General features: G+C 37.2%; 1 protein-coding gene across 1 annotated transcript; it reads right to left on the bottom strand.

The window, feature by feature from the left end:
* Positions 1-12,403: 12,403 nt before the first annotated feature.
* Positions 12,404-16,568, bottom strand: LOC132614967 (uncharacterized). Its single transcript, XM_060329524.1, has 2 exons — positions 14,896-16,568; positions 12,404-12,814 (listed from the first exon to the last, which is right to left on the bottom strand). The coding sequence occupies exons 1-2, from the start codon at positions 16,536-16,538 to the stop codon at positions 12,571-12,573; spliced, it is 1,887 nt and encodes a 628-aa protein (XP_060185507.1). The 5' UTR covers positions 16,539-16,568; the 3' UTR covers positions 12,404-12,570.
* Positions 16,569-16,904: the final 336 nt, after the last annotated feature.

Genomic DNA, 16,904 nt, shown 5'->3' with positions numbered 1-16,904 from the left:
TGAAACATTGAAATATAGATGGACGAGGATAGTTAGGTTTAGCATGGTTACCTCCTTTGGATTTATCATCTCCTTTGGCCTTATAGTCAATCTTTGCTTGAGGTGCTTGAGTGGTAGTCTTGGGATTCTCCCAAGTGGAAGTCTTCCATTTCACTTTACATTTGTTCCATGTTGAAAATGTGGTGTTCTTTGCCTTGTAAGCTCTCTCTTCCCTTAAGTCAGGTTCAACCTTGGAAGTATCATGAAAAGCTTCCTCTAGGCTCCTATAAATTTGGAGCCTCATGGGATTGGAGATCTCCCGATTTAAGTTAGCCACAAATCTTCTAAGAGTGTAGTTTAAGTGCTCCTCTATTTTGGACTCCATCCTCAAATTTTCAAATTCATCAAAGTACTCCTCAACATTCTTGGATCCTTGCTTCAACATGTATATCTTCTTAAGGACTTTTTGATAGTAGGTAGGAGGCAAGTACCTCATCTCCATGAGCTCAATCAAATCATTCCACGTAGGAAGATCAAATATATGTTGTTGAGCCCTTTCTAGCTTCTTGGATTCCCACAAAGTTGATGCGTATCCCTCAAATTGAGTGAGGGCATACCATGTCTTCAAAGCCTCCGACATATTGTTGGTGAGGAATATCCTCTCACTTTGCAACTTCCATTCAAGAAACTCCTCTGGATCACTACTCCCCGTGAACTTAGGAAGTGTCATCTTGATGGTATTCGAATTCTGGTCATTATCTCCACGAGCTTCATTACCTTGCCACCTCCTTTGGTCTACATGACCTTGGAATTTAGCATCATGGCCTTGGAACCTAGCAAATCCACCTTGTCTTCTTCTACCCCGATTGTTCATCTCTTCACGTCTTCCTCCTTGACGATTCTCATCCCACAATCTTTCTTGTGGCATCTCTTTATACTCGACATCATCCAACAGATCTTGGTATTGGTTTTGGTAGGGATCTTGTTGTTGGTTTTGGGGAGGTGCTTGTGGTAGTATATTTTGTGGGGCTCTTTGTGGTATTTGCTCATTTTGATTTATTTGGTAGACTTGGGAATAAGTTTGTCGAATGGTGCTTTGGAAGGTAGGTGGCTGGTATTGTGGAGCCTTTTGGGTAGGAGAAGAGGTGGTCGGGGGATAGCACAAGGCATTTGCTTGCCCGGGTGTAAAAGTCGGGGTAGTCACTATATTCTTACCCAAATCCCCTTTAACTTGAGAGCAGGGAATGCCCACTCTACTTGAACTCTCCAAAATCCCTATCCTCCCTTCTATCCCCATTACCTTCGATGACAACTCCATCAATTACTTAAGTGTTACGCCTCTCATTTTTATCATAAGAGAGTTTACGGTTTCCTAGTGATTTATACCCCTAGTACGGAGATTTGTACCTAGGTTTTTGAGATATTAAGTGCCCTACCTTGCGTATACCAAAGTACAATTATATGTTCCTTGAAATACAATAGGATTAGAAATTAAACGAATCGAATCGACGCGAGTCAGAGCGACTCAGGGAACCTGCAGGAAACCAGTCCACTTTGACGAGCAAAGGGATGGGTCATCGACGAGGCGTTGTTCCACACCGTTGACATGCCGCAGCCTCTGAACCTTGGAGTGGCAGAACGACGGAGGAAGCCGACGGTCGTCGATGTGTCGACGAGTCGTCGACCCTCTCGCCAACCCGCAGCCGCTGGAACTTGTTGTTCCACTTATATATATATATATATAGCCCTCACATTTTTATTCCTCGTATTACATTCCCCAATCAGATGCAAAACCTAAAATTTTCCTCTCAGTATCTCCCATCATATTAGAGGAGTTTTAGCAATATCCGAGCCTCATGAACCCGAGCTAGTAAAGAGAAAGTTGTTCCTAGGGTCTTATTGAAGTTGTTGAGCTTAGAAGTTGGTTTTGAAGTTTGATTTGTGGATTCTAGTTCCTCCAATGTATGTATATGATTCTTATCTTTATTTATTGAGTTGATTACTAAGGGTTTTAGTGATTTAAAGTAACGGAAAGATAATTATGAAAGCGATAAGTTGATTAAGGGTAAAGTTGAGATTAGGGGCTATTTTGGGAGATGATTTGGAATGGATTTGATTATATTTTGATAGTTGAGTATTGATATTGTTGTTGTTGGTATTATTGTTGATGTTTGGGTTGAATTGGAAATGGAGGGATTGTTAAGTTTACAGAGGAAATGCTACCCGAATTTCGTTAAGTTATAAACTAGCTTAAAGGTTGGGAAATAAGCACGTTTGAGTCTAATAGTTGCAATACTTGGTCTTGTATGTAGATTGTCAAGCTCGGACATAAGCATAGTTAGCTTGGGAAGCGGATAAGGTACATTAAGGATGTCCCTTTTATTCTTTTGGCATGATCCTTATCATATGAACAAAAGAAGTAAGCGACTAAGTTCCAAAGAATCTACTCTTAGATAGTATAGGATTAATCGTATCCTTTATTCCATATGTTTCATATCTACAGCCTCCAGAGTATCCTTTCATGAGTCCTTCATGCATTTATATATATGTATAGCTATTTTCTCACACCGCTCCTTGTTATATCGGCCGGACAGGCACGTAGATGTGCACACTACTGTAGTGGGCAGCTTATGAGATTATCCCAAATGCAGGATGACATGATATATGGATTGGGCTGTACGTTCCACAGCATCAGCAGATATACTATATATATATATATATATATATATATATATATATATATATATGATTTTAAAAGAGAGCATGCATATTATCCGCCGCAGAGGCACTCTTAGATATTGAGTTTAGCTTTCATGTTTCAGATATCGTTAATGATTCTTATGTACAAGTTTTTCTTATGCCTTACATACTCGGTACATTATTCGTACTGACTCCCCTATTTTTTGGGGGAGGCGGGGGGGGGGGGGGGGGGGGGGTTTGGTTCATGCCCGCAGGTTCTGGTAGATAGACAGGCGATCCAGCTCAGTAAGACTTCCACTCAGCAGTAGTCAGTGCACTCCACTTGGTTCGGAGCTGCAGTTCACATTCCTTTTGGTATGTTATTTTTGACACACACACACACACACACACACACACACACACACACACACATATATATATATATATATATATATATATATATATATATATATATGTGTGTGTGTGTGTGTGTGTGTGTGTGGGTATGGCGGGGCCCTGTCCCGTCTTTTCTGCAGCTTTACATTCCATTAGAGGTCTGTAGACAGTTGTATGTAGTTGGGATATTGTGTAGCCTTGTCGGTTCTTATTCTTTTGTTGTACAACATACGTAGTAGCCTAGTCGGCTTGCATTGTTATTTTCAGTATATACGTAGCAGCCTAGTCGACATTAGGAACTCTGTATTAAGAACTCACAACCACCTGTGTGTATATATGTGTGTGTATATATATATATATATATATATATATATATATATATATATATACACACACACATATATACACACAGGTGGTTGTGAGTTCTTAATACAGAGTTCCTGATGTCGACCTTTCAAAAGTCAGTATAGTTTAGTTGTAAGTTATATATGGGCCACCCTGTTATTCAGTGAGACCCAGGTATAGGTATAAGGGTGTCTGGTCAGTGGAGGTCTGTCACGACCCGACTAGGGGCCGTGACGAGTACCCGATACTTGTACCGAGCACCCCTTGCTTATCCTTTTACTTTTTCCTCTTAGCAGGCCGTATGAACTGTGCCATATTTTTTTTTTTTTGAACATTAACATTAGCGGCGTCATTCTGAACATAGACTAATAAATTTTGTTATCAATTATACATCAACATTAGCATGCCAAAACACCATATATCTAACTGTACTTAACTGACTGTACATAACTGTCTACGAGCCTCTAGACATAGTACACTTATACATAGAAAGGGTCGAGTACTGCCGTGCCCGAATATACATACACAAAATAGTACCGCAGAAGTGAGGCTCCGGAACAACTGGAGCGCTGTCAACACTGCTGGTAAGTCTCCTAAGGATCAAATCCGCCTATCTGCTGACCTGCGCGGCATGAAACGCAGCGTCCACAAGAAGGGACGTCAGTACGAATAGTGTACCGAGTATGTAAGGCATGAAAGATAACACTAGCAGTAACATAATGTATAATTAATAATGTCATGGAGTCACAGAATATAGAAGATAGAACGTATCTCATGTCATATATTATCATCTCGTATCATATCGTATTATATCTTATCTTGTCTTGTCGTAGTATATCACGTCATAGTATATCGTGTCATAGAGTGTCAGGCTATAGTATATCATAACATAGTACCTCATATCGTAGCATGGCATGTTATAGCATGTCGTGTCATAGCATAGCGTGTCATAGCATGTCTTACCATAGCATAGCATATCATAGCGTATCATAGCATAACATAGCTTGTCATATCATGTCCTGTCGTAGCAGATCATAGCATATCATGTCATAGTATAGCTTACCATAGCATATCTTATCATAGCATGTCTGGTCATGACATGGTAGGTCATATCATAGCGCCGATCAATGCCGGCTCACCCACATAGCGCCGATATACACCGGCTCACCCATATATCCCGCGTCCGGGCACCCCGCGTCCGGGATGATAAGCCAGCTGATCCGGTAGCAATGAAACATGTTTCCCTTCCCATTCCCCCATGTATCCCTTCCCCCCAACCCAGGTTCATATACATAACTTGCATACATATACATGTCTTATATACATTTACTTATTTTATATACATATATATCTTTTATATACTTATACATATCTTATATACATATACATGTTATATATATATATATATATATATATATATATATATATATATATACATGTCTTATATACATAGACATGTTTTCTATATGTATATATCCTATAAGCACACAAGGGAGCCCAAGGAAAAATCATATAGCCATCGGAGCGGCGTAAGGCCGGTGACCTCCGATTACATTATGGAATACTCGTGATCGCTCTTGTCTCACCTCGAAGGGACAAATATTTTGAGGTGAGATGGTCAATGGAGAATAGTATTAAAGTAAACGTAGAATGAAATTGTGGGCATCATAGATGACAGTTCATAGACTTTGAAATCTTTAGAAAATAAAGTCATAGCTAGGAAATATAAATAAGATTCAAAAATTAATTTATCATTTTCATATTTACATAAGATACTTAGCTTAGTTATCTTGGTCATAGAGTCGTTCCGGTAGCACGTATCATAGGCATATCCTCTTATCTAACGTCATTGTTATCATTACCGTCATGGAAGGGTCCTCGTTGGAGGAGTCATAGTACTTATCATTTGGTAACGAAATCGAGATCAAAAGTTCCCTTTGGATTCACTTCTAATAGGTCAAGCAACACTGTAAGGAAAAATCCGAGAGTAGCGGGCCCACCTCGGGCCGGATAGGGTGACGTATATGATTTACATATATTACGTGTCATGTCATTACTTGTGAGGGTCCTAGGGTAATCGGGTCCCACTTATGCAAGTTCTAGGGGTTTAAGAGGTCTTTCCATCATTTGCACACTTTCTAGTTCAATTCTATTGAACAAAAAGTGGAAAACTTTGGATGCGGATTCCGGGGAAGAGAGTTGTCCCCGAGGCGCGTACCCAACTTATTACGTCTAAGACATGCCATAGAAGGAAGGGTGAAACCTTACATACCTCTTTCCGCTTCTTTTGCTATTCCGAATTCACATTGCAATCTCGTCAAAATCTGCAAATTGGTCATGTTTACCAAAACTCTTATTAGGATACTTAGAGTTGAATTCTTAAGGAAACATTTGGCTACCGAAATTTCGGCAGCACTTCCCCTATAAATACTCCATCCCACCAAGTTCAACTTGGCTAATTTCAATCAACAACAATCCCGGGAATTCAAACCCGGCCAAAATATCAACCACAATTCCAACAACAACAATACTAACAACTTCCATATTCAATCAACTTACTACTTCTTCCAAAAACTTTCTAACTTTAATGAAAACAATCACAACCTCATGATCTATATTCCAACAACATCATACTAACCACATTACCTTGCATGCATGCAAGAACATTACATTCAATTCACATAACTTCTAAAACAAACCTCCACCTACTTCAACTTCACAAGATTATTATGCATTCATTAGCAATCTAGCATCCACAATTCAACTACAACCAAAACATTAAATAGAATTGACTCATTTTCTTCCATATTACCCTACAACTACACGACCAACATCAAGCATACACACTACAACCTCTCCAAATTTATTCCACTTCCATTTTCCACATATCATTCACAACAATAACAACCAAACACTAGATAAATTAATTAAAACACAATTTGTACACACATATACATGTTCCATACCTCACGGCCACACCCCTATTTTTATCTCTTTCATGAATTTCATCCATTTTAACATACTACAACACATATAAATCATTCATAACACATAAAGAAAGATCAAAACTCACCTTTCTTCTTCAACTTCTCACTTGACTACAACTTGGCAATTTGTATGATTTTGAATCTTTCTTGCTCCAACAACAACTCCACCTTGTTAAGCACCCTTTACTTGGTAGGGATTGATTTTTGAAGAATTTTTATCAATTTTTCCTTGGAAATTTACCCTTGGCCGAAATGGCCTTCAACTTTTCTCCTTCTCTTTCTTGTTCTTCAACTTCTTGAATATTCTAGAGGTTGTGTGATAAAGATGACTTAGTCATCTTATTTATTGACCAAATTTTATTTAATATGGGCTTGGACCATAACCATGGCCGGTTGGGCCTCACAAATTTGGGCCTTATTATTTGTTTTGATTTTTTTTGGGCCAACTCGGTTTGGTCCCGAGTTGGGCCTAGCCCACTGACCTTTCGACCATAAAACGTTCATATCTCCTTGTACCGACGTCACTTGGGCACCCACGACCTATGGTTGGAAAGCTAATTCAATTATCTACAACTTCTATTTCTTGATACTTTTCCAAATTCCAAACTTATAATACCGTTTTTGCCCCTTGAAATCAGATCACCCGAAAACGTTTTCTTAAAAATATTCGTTTGGAGGACTTCCACTTTGATTTGGCCCAAGGGTCCTTCTTGAGTTGTGTTTAACTTCTCATATGTGATTCATATGAATTTTCAGATGTCCCAAAAAAATCTCGATGTGTGGGTCCCACCTCAGCAAATAATCTGACGTTCAAAAATACGGGATATAACAAGGTCAAGCACTCGTCACGACTCATCAGTTTGGGTTGTGACGTTAAGGATCATGTTCAAGGTGTTTGTCGGTTCCTCCAACTCTTGAGTACAATCTCCTTTATTAGACATTGACCTGCAAAACTAGCACACGATGTTAGTAGTAAAAGCCTCACGTCACTCGTATTGAACTCTCAATCCTTACCACACTCCCGTGCTCTTTCGAAGTTGTTGATGAATCACTTGACTAATCAAATTCACACGATTGCTTATCCTTTGTGGTAGAATGGATTCTTGTTTAGATGAATGAAGGACGACGTAAAGCAAACGGACGAGAGCCAAAGAAGTTTTCAACGAAATAAATGGAAAAACTTAAAAAGAATTAGCATGAATGAATTAACGGACTCAAGAACTAGTTAACAATAAGTAAGATCGATTATGAGTTGTTAAGTAATTAGGAGAATCAAAGAAGTGAATTAGAAGTGAAAAAAAATCGAATTCGGATCAAAACAATAGTACCTTCAATTGTACGTCCTGTACCTTAGAAGTACGGATTGACCGTGGAAAAAGTACATCCCGTACTTGTTATACGCCCCAAAATATACGTGAACCACGAGAAATTGTACGGCTTGCTCTTCAAAATTGTACGTCATGTACAATATTGTACGGGACGTACCTTGTAGGGCATACTTTGTTTGACAAAAATAGAATGTCACAAAATCAGCCTCCCTGACATGTGATAAAAGTGCATGGCGTACAAAAATGAACGTCCCGTACTTGGAGGTTGTACTTTGCTTCAGTGATTTCAAGTTGCACGCATTTTTCTTGAAGTTTGGACCAAATTTCTTAAATCAGATGACATTTTTGGGCCCCACAACCTAGGACTTAGCCTTTTTGGCCCAACAAATAACTTTCCACTTGTCCTTGGAAAATATTTTGGATCAAACCTTATTTTTGGTCTTCTTCTCCAATATGAAGATTTGAAGGTTCCTATGAACAACAAGAACACCCAAATGCAATCTAGGGCCAAATCAACTTGTTTTTGCTCCAATTTTCAGATCTAAGCTCCTATTCACTTGGAGAACAAAGCCCACTATCAAATTAGCTCCAATTCGTCCTTAATCACTAAGCCCTTCCTGGAGTTCTTCAAGCTTGGATGAACCTTCAATGGTGGATTTTTCAAATCTCAATGAAATAACTTCAAACTTCGGATTTAGGGGTTTTTGATAGAAACAAACTCAAATCTACCCTCAAATCCAACAACAAAACACTCAAGAACAATTTTTGATTTTTTTTTGGAATTTTCATTTTTTTTTTTTAATTTTTGGTTCAACTACGATGAACCTAGTATTAGAATTGTAAGAACAATCCTTAGCCTATGTTCTGATACCAAATGATAACAACATAATTGAAGCTCTAAAAAAATTCAAACAAACAAACTGCGGAAATTAAAGATAGAGGAAGAATTAAGGATGAGGAATTAAGAGGATAGGAGTTAGGCCCACTTGATAATGGAATCTATAGGCAAATCTAGGTATTCTAAACCTAAACCCTCCTAATTGGAACCCAACCAAGGAACCTAAACTATTTTGAATTCAAGAATACTCAATTGAAGACCACAAATGAGCAACTCAATATGAACCCAATGGAAATGCAATTCAATTAGCAACTAAGAAATTACACTTAGAAGCAACCAAACAATCTATATTAGATAACTAAACAAACTCTCAAAACTCACAAGTTTTCATCAATATTCGAGCTAAGCTTCAAATGAAAGACTAAGGCAACTATTTATACTAACTCTATTACAACAAAGGCCATAAATTGGCACTTTGCAAAATTAACCCACATGGGACCTTCATCTTCCAATTATCCATTTGCCTTACAATTATAGCCCAAATTGCAACCCTAGCCTTGAATTGGATTCTTAGCCATGAATTGCAACCTATAGCCACAATTGCACTTTTATCCCTTTTGCGCTCCTAGCCACTTTGAGTAGTAGCCTCATCATTCTCTTGCCAAGCCACCTCCCATATGTTGTAAACCTTTGAGATTCTTTCTTCAAGTTCTTCCAATGCAACTCTCCCCATGAACATGGCTTGAAGGGCTTGAAGCTCCTTTGCTTGGCTACGTGTGAATGGCCTTGAAGAAATTGTGCCAAGTGGGGTCATATCATATAATAAAAAATAATAAAAAATCAATTTTGATACATATAAAAAAGAAAAAAGCTATATATGGACTAGGGATAATATGCCAACATTTCTACGTACGTACGTATGTGTAGAAGGATGGTATGATTTTCCAACATTTTATATTTCGCAGCTAAATATTAGTGTGATTTGATAAAAGTCATGGATAAATATCACTTTTATTTTCCAACATTAATGTGAACGTGTTTTAATGCACGGGTAACACATAACACGAAACAGTACAAGTTTTATTTACACACTTATTATGGTGTGTGTGTCTCACATAAGCCTCTCAATTGGGTCGGGTCGGCCCAGGACCAGCCCACCTAACCAGGTTCATAACCGGCCCGGCCCCCAACCCGGTAAGAGAGTGGTGGGCTGGGCTAGTGGAAAAAATTAGGGGGCTGGACCGAACATGCCATTTAGCCCGGTAGTCCGGCCCGCCAACAGCCCGGGTTCTGGCCCACTGGGGGCCCGGTCCGACCCACTTCAAATTAATTTTAAAAAAAAATTATTTAAGTGGTATATTTGTGTATATCTTGTATATGTTAATGGTATATTTCTGTATATCTTGAATATGGTATTGGAATGAAGACTTCCAACGGCTGTTTAAGCTAGTGCTAAAAATTATAAAAAGTTGAGAATGTGATACAAGAGTACATAAGTAATTTAAAATAAAACTTCAAACTTAAATTGATAACATTGCAAATTCAAAACATACAAACTTGAACGGTTAACTTATTACAAATGAAAAGTTCAAAACGCTAACATCGATGGAGAAATTTAAAGAAGAGATAAACTTCAAAGTTCAATTTTGTGCCTTTTGTCCAAGTGCCTACGTAACGGACCGGTACCCCCAAAAACCGGTTTGGACTTATGGAGATATATTTGACCACAATGTTGACATTTAACATGTTCCTCGTCTACTCGCTCAAAATGCAACCACAGCGGACTTGAAATTGATCTTCAGACTGGAGGAGGAGGTGGAGGATTATCATTATCCATTAAATTTACATTTTAAAATTTAAACTTGGAAGTTGGGAGAGAGAGAGAGAGAGAGAGAGAGAGAGAGATTTAGATGAGTAGGAAATTTAGAGAAAGAGGAGAGTAGGGAATTGTGAGACAATATAGAGAAGAATGAATGGTATTTATAGATTGAAAATAGGGCCAAAGTATAATTTAAGGAACTTCATGGTTAAAATAAAGTTGACAACACTAGATTTTAAAGTATCAAAATTAATAAATTTTAGTATTAGATTTTTTTTAAAAAATAAGTTAAAATTCGGCCCGGCCCACTAACTAAAACCCGGCCCGGCCCACTTAGCCCACTATGTACCCCTACCCAGGTAGGGAACTGGGCCAGACACTCCTTTCCCTCCAACACGGCCCACTAACTATAGCCCGGCCCCCGGCCCGGCCCCATGTGACCCCCATTTATATGGCCCGGCCCGGCCCGGCCACTTGACAGGCTTAGTCTCACACACACAAAATCAAGTCATTCAATAAATATTAGTAATTAATAATTCGGCAAAATAAGTATCGCATGTTTAAATTTACAGATAATATAAATATCTTTACACTGTAATTGTACATAATTTAAATTTAAAAGGTGCACTAGCAATGACTATTCCAAATCGGTAGAAAGGCAATAGTAGTAGTACTGTAGCTTCCTATATAGAGAGAGAGAAAGAGAGAGAGAACATGTTGTTGCAAATGTAATGAAGATGTAGAAGCTGATTATTCATTAATGGTAAGAAGTAAAAACCACGTCATCAAATCAATTTTAACCCAATCCCACGACATGATTTTGCTCTATGAGAGGATCAAGATAAGGAAGAAATTAATGATGAGGTTACAAAACCTGTTCATGAATTAATATTGTGGGTTGAACTTTCTCCGTTGGATTAGTCTCTAACTCAAGCATAGCATTATTTGATCGTCTTAAAGAACCATACAAATATCATACAACAAGACCAACCTTGAATGTATCGGCACTATCCTGTATACCAAGATATGGCTAAGAGGGTAGGATAGGAGTTCAAGAAATAACTAGCAGCCGTTTGAGCACGATATTTATTCACTTTTTTTTTCGAAATAATTTTTTATTTTATTTCAAAGTTGATGTTTGGATATAAAATTTCCGGATCCAATTTAGATTCTAAATTTGGAAAAGTGCTCCAAATCTGTTTTTCCAACTCCATCTGCATAAATTTCAAATAAAATGTTTTTTTTCCGCAAAAGATATAACCACACATAACTTCACCTTCAACTCCAACTTCATAAATTCTAAATAAAGTGAAAAATATTTTAAATCTATAGCCAAAATTCTACTTAGACTCTTTATCGGATGAAGATGAAGAAGTATAGTACATAAAAATAAATCATTTTAATGTAATAGTGTCGCATGCCAAAAGATTTTGGTTAAACATGAAAGGACAACATTTTTAACAACACACCAACAACAATAACAACATAACAAGTATTAATCCCACCGGGTAGGGTCTGGGAGGGTAAAGTGTATGTAGATCTTACTCCTACCTTATGAGTTGTGACGGTAGAGAGGTTGTTTCCAATAGACTCTCGGCTCAAACAGAGATGAAAATGCAGTAGTAATAATAAGAAGTAACAGTAGCAAGATAATAAGAAAACGACGTGAAAAATTAAAGTTTTGGCTAATGTGTTAAAGATACCAATTAGTGTTCCAAAGACGTAACCCCTTTTATTTACAGGAACAAATATGTATGGAATAGAAAGATTCCAACCTCCCAAGTGAAGAAGTGGTACAAATAATAAAGCAGCTAGCCAGTAAATTCATATATGAAGGAAGCAATGTAAATTATACCAAAAATTTGATACTTGAATATTCGGTTTAATTTGATACCTTGCTACTAATTCTTCTTCTGCTTCTGGTAAAAAAAAAAGGTAATCTTTCACACTCGGCTAGAGAAGAAATTAGAAAAATGATAAACCCGATGGCTTGACGTAGAAAGGAACAATCAGGATTTTTAACAACACACAAATGCATATTTATTCAAAATCCAGAATACGCGGCAAAGTATCATCTAGTTTAAGCAGTTATAATCAAACTGAAATTTATGTTATGAAACTAGTTATATAACAACAACAACTTGCCATTTTAAAACCCTCACCATCCCTCACTAATACCAAATTTTCCAGACTGGCCCATTAGTCTGAAGTGGATGTAACTGGGGAACTGGTTTGTCCAACAAAGTGGAGCTTAGGATTTGTCTTCTTCACATATTTTCTTGCCCAAACATGCTTTCCATTGATGTTGTATTTGGCTCTTCCACCATCTACAATTTCCTCAAGTGCAGCATGAGAGCGACAGACAAGCCGCGCATACAGTGCTTGTTCCTCAGGGTCCGTAACCTCTTGCATGTAAACCGCTAAAACATCATCCCCAAATTTCCTACCACACAATTCGAAAACAAAAGCCATCATCATGACATATTAAATGGATCGAATGAAAAGATGAGTTTAACTTCTATATAAACTGTGTTGGTGTAAAGTTTTACTTATATCAGGCCATTTAAAATATACTCCCTCTGTTTCAATTTATGTGAACTCATTTGACTGGGCACGAAGTTTAAGAAAGAAGAGAAGACTTTTAAACTTGTGGTGCTAAATGAGTCACATATATTTTGTGTGGATATAAATCATTATATAAATGTAAATTGTTTCCAAATATAGAAAGGGTTCATTCTTTTTGGCACGGACTAATAAGGAAATAGGTTCACATAAATTGAAACGGAGGGAGTATATCATTCGTCCTAATTTATGTGGCATTGTTTAACTAGGTATAAGGTTTAAGAAAGAAAGGAAGACATTTGAAATTTGTAGTCTAAAACAAACCTTAGATATTTGTGTAGCTATAAATCATTTTACTAAGGGTAAAAGGGAAGTCATTTCTAATTATGGAAATGTGACATTTTTTGTGGTACGGACTAAAAAAGATAGTGTGTGCCACATAAATTGGGACGGATGGAGTAATTACCGCTAGTCATAATGGATGAAAGTAGTTTTTTTTTTTTTTTTAAAATAAAATATAATCAACCCATTAGAGCTTGGGTATGCTTTATTCCATCATAGCAAAAAGATGAGGCGGGTTAAGTCTAACCTCCATACAAAAGAAGGATGACGGACACATCCTTGCAAAAAAAAGGAACGGACTGGCTGTGCTATACAACCTTAGTTCCTTCCCTTCATTAAAAAATTTATCAACTAACAAAGAAATTAGCCTTATCATATCGAATTCTAACGCTAGGCAATTGGCTCTTATCCATATGAATGCAAAATACATAACCTAGTCACCCTTAACAGAAGCATTTTTAGCCAGACTATTAGCTACCTGATTGGTTTCTCTAAATAGATTTTGAACTTGCTTGGTTCATGATTGTGATGTTATCATCAATGATCTAACCTTCTATAGCAAATTAAGACAAGTAACCTTCTATAGCAAATTAAATTGCACTGATAGTGTAAGCACATCAATGAATTAAATATAAGTTAAGTTCTTAATAACTACTCCTTCATGTGTCGAGAGGTTTAATTTGGCGTAACCTAAAATGTAAAAGATGAGGGAGGGGAAATGTTGGTATGCCTCTTTAGGCCTGTTCGGTAGGATGGTTGTAGTATTCATTCTATTACAAGGATGCACTAAAATAGTGTTTAATGAACCATTCCGTCCCAATTTATGTAAGGAGTTTGGAGTATAAGGGTCAAACCATTTCATTTTGAATAAGCAATCGGTATAGATTCTTCAAATATTTTTTAAAATTACATTTAACATATGTGAGAACTACACGAAAATTACTACAAGCCAACATAAGCTAATGATTTAAAATATTTTTAAAAATGCTAAAAAAAATTATAGTCAAAGAAAAAAAATTGACTCCCCGAACAGTTAAACCTTCACATAAACCAATACGAACATTAGTATTAGTATTTGATTTAATTAAACCTAAAAGAGGGATGGTGCATCGTTTTAGTCCAATTAGAGAGTTATTTGTGGTGGTATAGGGAGATCAACCAAGTGTTACATGATTGAAATTCAATGTTTTGAGATTCAAAAAGTGGGAAAATTGTATTAAGATTCATCTATATACTAATAAGTACCCACATATAAATAAATAAATGAAAAGATAATAAGGGAGACTAAATCTAAAGGAAATTATTCAGAAGAGGAAAGAGTACCTAGTGTCTCTTTCATATTTGATAGGATTAAACTTTAAAGAGGGATCGATGGTGCATCATTTTAGCCAAATTAATGAGTTCTTTGTGGTGGTATAGCTAGGGACATCAACCAAGTTAAGTGTTACATGATTGGCATTTTATGTTTTGTGATTCAAAAAGAGGGATAAATTCGTATTATGATTCATCGATGAACTAATAATACCCAAATATAAACAAACAATTAAATAAATGAAACGACAATAAGGGGAAATTAAATCTAACGGAAAATAATTATGAGAAGAGTAAAGAAGAGGGTACCTAGTGAAGAATTCCTTGACTTCAGCTTCAATAATTGGATAGCCCTTGGAGAAAGTCAAGAACACAGTCCTATCATCAGGAGGGACTTCTTTCTCTTCTTCAACAGCATGAATGTTCAAGTTGTTCATATTCAACAAATCAGCAAGATCTGTATGCATAGCCGGGTGTGCCCGTGCAATATCACCAAAGTCGTGATGATAATTACGAGGACTAGCTGGTAGCATTTGAGGATGAAAAACTCCACTTCCACTTGCAGAAGCATGAGAATAAATTCCATAAGGTGTTGATGGCAACAAATTCATGGCTGATCCTCCAAGAAAAGGTGTTGGCATATATTGTACCATTTGATTTAGAACAAAATAATTAGGCAAACCTAAAGGAATCCCACCACCTGCGGCACCTGGTACATTATGGGTAGGGTTCATTGGCACCATTCCATTAGCCGCCCTAGCTATTTCTTCTATGTTTGATGTACCACCACTTGCACCACCAAAAACATGGCTAGCAGGGTTGATAATTGACATCATTCTACTATTATTAAGGCTTCCTATCTCTTCGATGTTCGATATACCAATTGCACCACCAAGGAAATGGTTAGGGTTGATAATTGGCATCATTCTACTACTATTCCAGCCTCCCATTTCTTCTATGTTTGACGTACCACTTGGACCACCAAGGAAATGGTTAGGGTTGATAATTGACATCATTCTACTACCATTAAGGCTTCCCATTTCTTCTATACTAGATGTACCAATTGCACCACCAAGGAAATGGTTAGGGTCGATAATTGACATCATTGTATTACCACTAAGGCCTCCCATTTCTTCTATGTTTGATGTACCACTTGCACCACCAAGAAAATGGTTAGGGTTGATAGTTGGCATCATTCTACTACTATTAAGGCCTCCCATTTCTTCTATGTTTGATGTACCACTTGCACCACCAAGGAAACGGCTAGGGCTGATAATTGACATCACTCCACTACTAGTAAGGCCTCCTATTTCTTCGATTTTGTTCTCACTAGGTATCATAGACTCTAGAAAAATACCACCACCACTTTGGACATGATGACTTGGGTTGTTGACCATTCTATAATTACCACTACTACTCCCTATTTCATAATCTTTGTTCATAGACCCTAAAACATTTGGTGTTGGGACCAAACTTCCCCTAGTAAGAAAATTTGGTTGTTGCTCTATATCGTCGAAAGCCCTAAGGCAAACCCTCTCAAGGAAATCCGTAACACCACGAATGACACTTGCCCGGTTCTCATGAATGAATTTGAGAGTGATTTTCCTGTTCAACACGTTTGGAATCAAGTATATCTCGCGAAAACCATTTTCATTGAAGTTGTCAATCTTCGTGCATTTTAGGCACGCTACAACCTCCTCCGCGACCTCATTAAGCAATTGGTAAGGAATATCATAAAGCTTCGTCACAAGACGCAAGTTCCTTCCAACCACTTCAAGCCATTGGAGAAATGCCATGACATTCATAGATTCAGAAGGATCGCGGCCTAGAAGGTTGATCAATTTTTTGTAAAGTCTGCGATCAACAGTGTGATATAATTTGAAATCTTCATCAGAGATTGGAGGAAAAACGTGATCGTATAAAGGGGGAATTAAAAGAGAAGTTAAATCCATGATGAACTAAGACTTTGTTTACCCTTTTCCTTTTTCTCTTGTTATGTTGATGATAAGAAAAAGGACTTTGGGTGCAGAGTTTATTAATTATATAGATAAAGAGATGAAGGGGTACTTACTATTGGTTTAATGACTGTTGACGAAGAAGTAACATTTCGAAGAGGCGCCATTTCTAAGAAGAGAAAATTTAAAACGAGATTTTGTGTATTAGGTGTTAGATTTTTGAACGGTTACATATTTATGTCAAATACTTTTACGTACTAACTATTTCTGGCTTACTGTCCGAGTCAACTTTACTGGGACACTGATTTTCATTTTTTTTTCTTCTTTTAATTATTTTCTAATTTAAATTTAAATTTAATATAA

The sequence above is a fragment of the Lycium barbarum genome, chromosome 10, assembly GCF_019175385.1.
Source record: "Lycium barbarum isolate Lr01 chromosome 10, ASM1917538v2, whole genome shotgun sequence".
Taxonomy (NCBI): domain Eukaryota; kingdom Viridiplantae; phylum Streptophyta; class Magnoliopsida; order Solanales; family Solanaceae; genus Lycium; species Lycium barbarum.
The sequence above is the reverse complement of the archived record's forward strand: the minus strand, read 5'-3'. Positions and strand labels throughout refer to the sequence as shown.

Bases quoted from the DNA above. Each gene is read 5' to 3' on its own strand.
- LOC132614967 (XM_060329524.1), bottom strand. From the start codon at position 16,538: ATGGATTTAACTTCTCTTTTAATTCCCCCTTTATACGATCACGTTTTT. The intron at 12,815-14,895 runs GTACCCTCTTCT...ATTGTGTGGTAG, and splicing joins GTCAAGGAATTCTTCACTAG to GAAATTTGGGGATGATGTTT.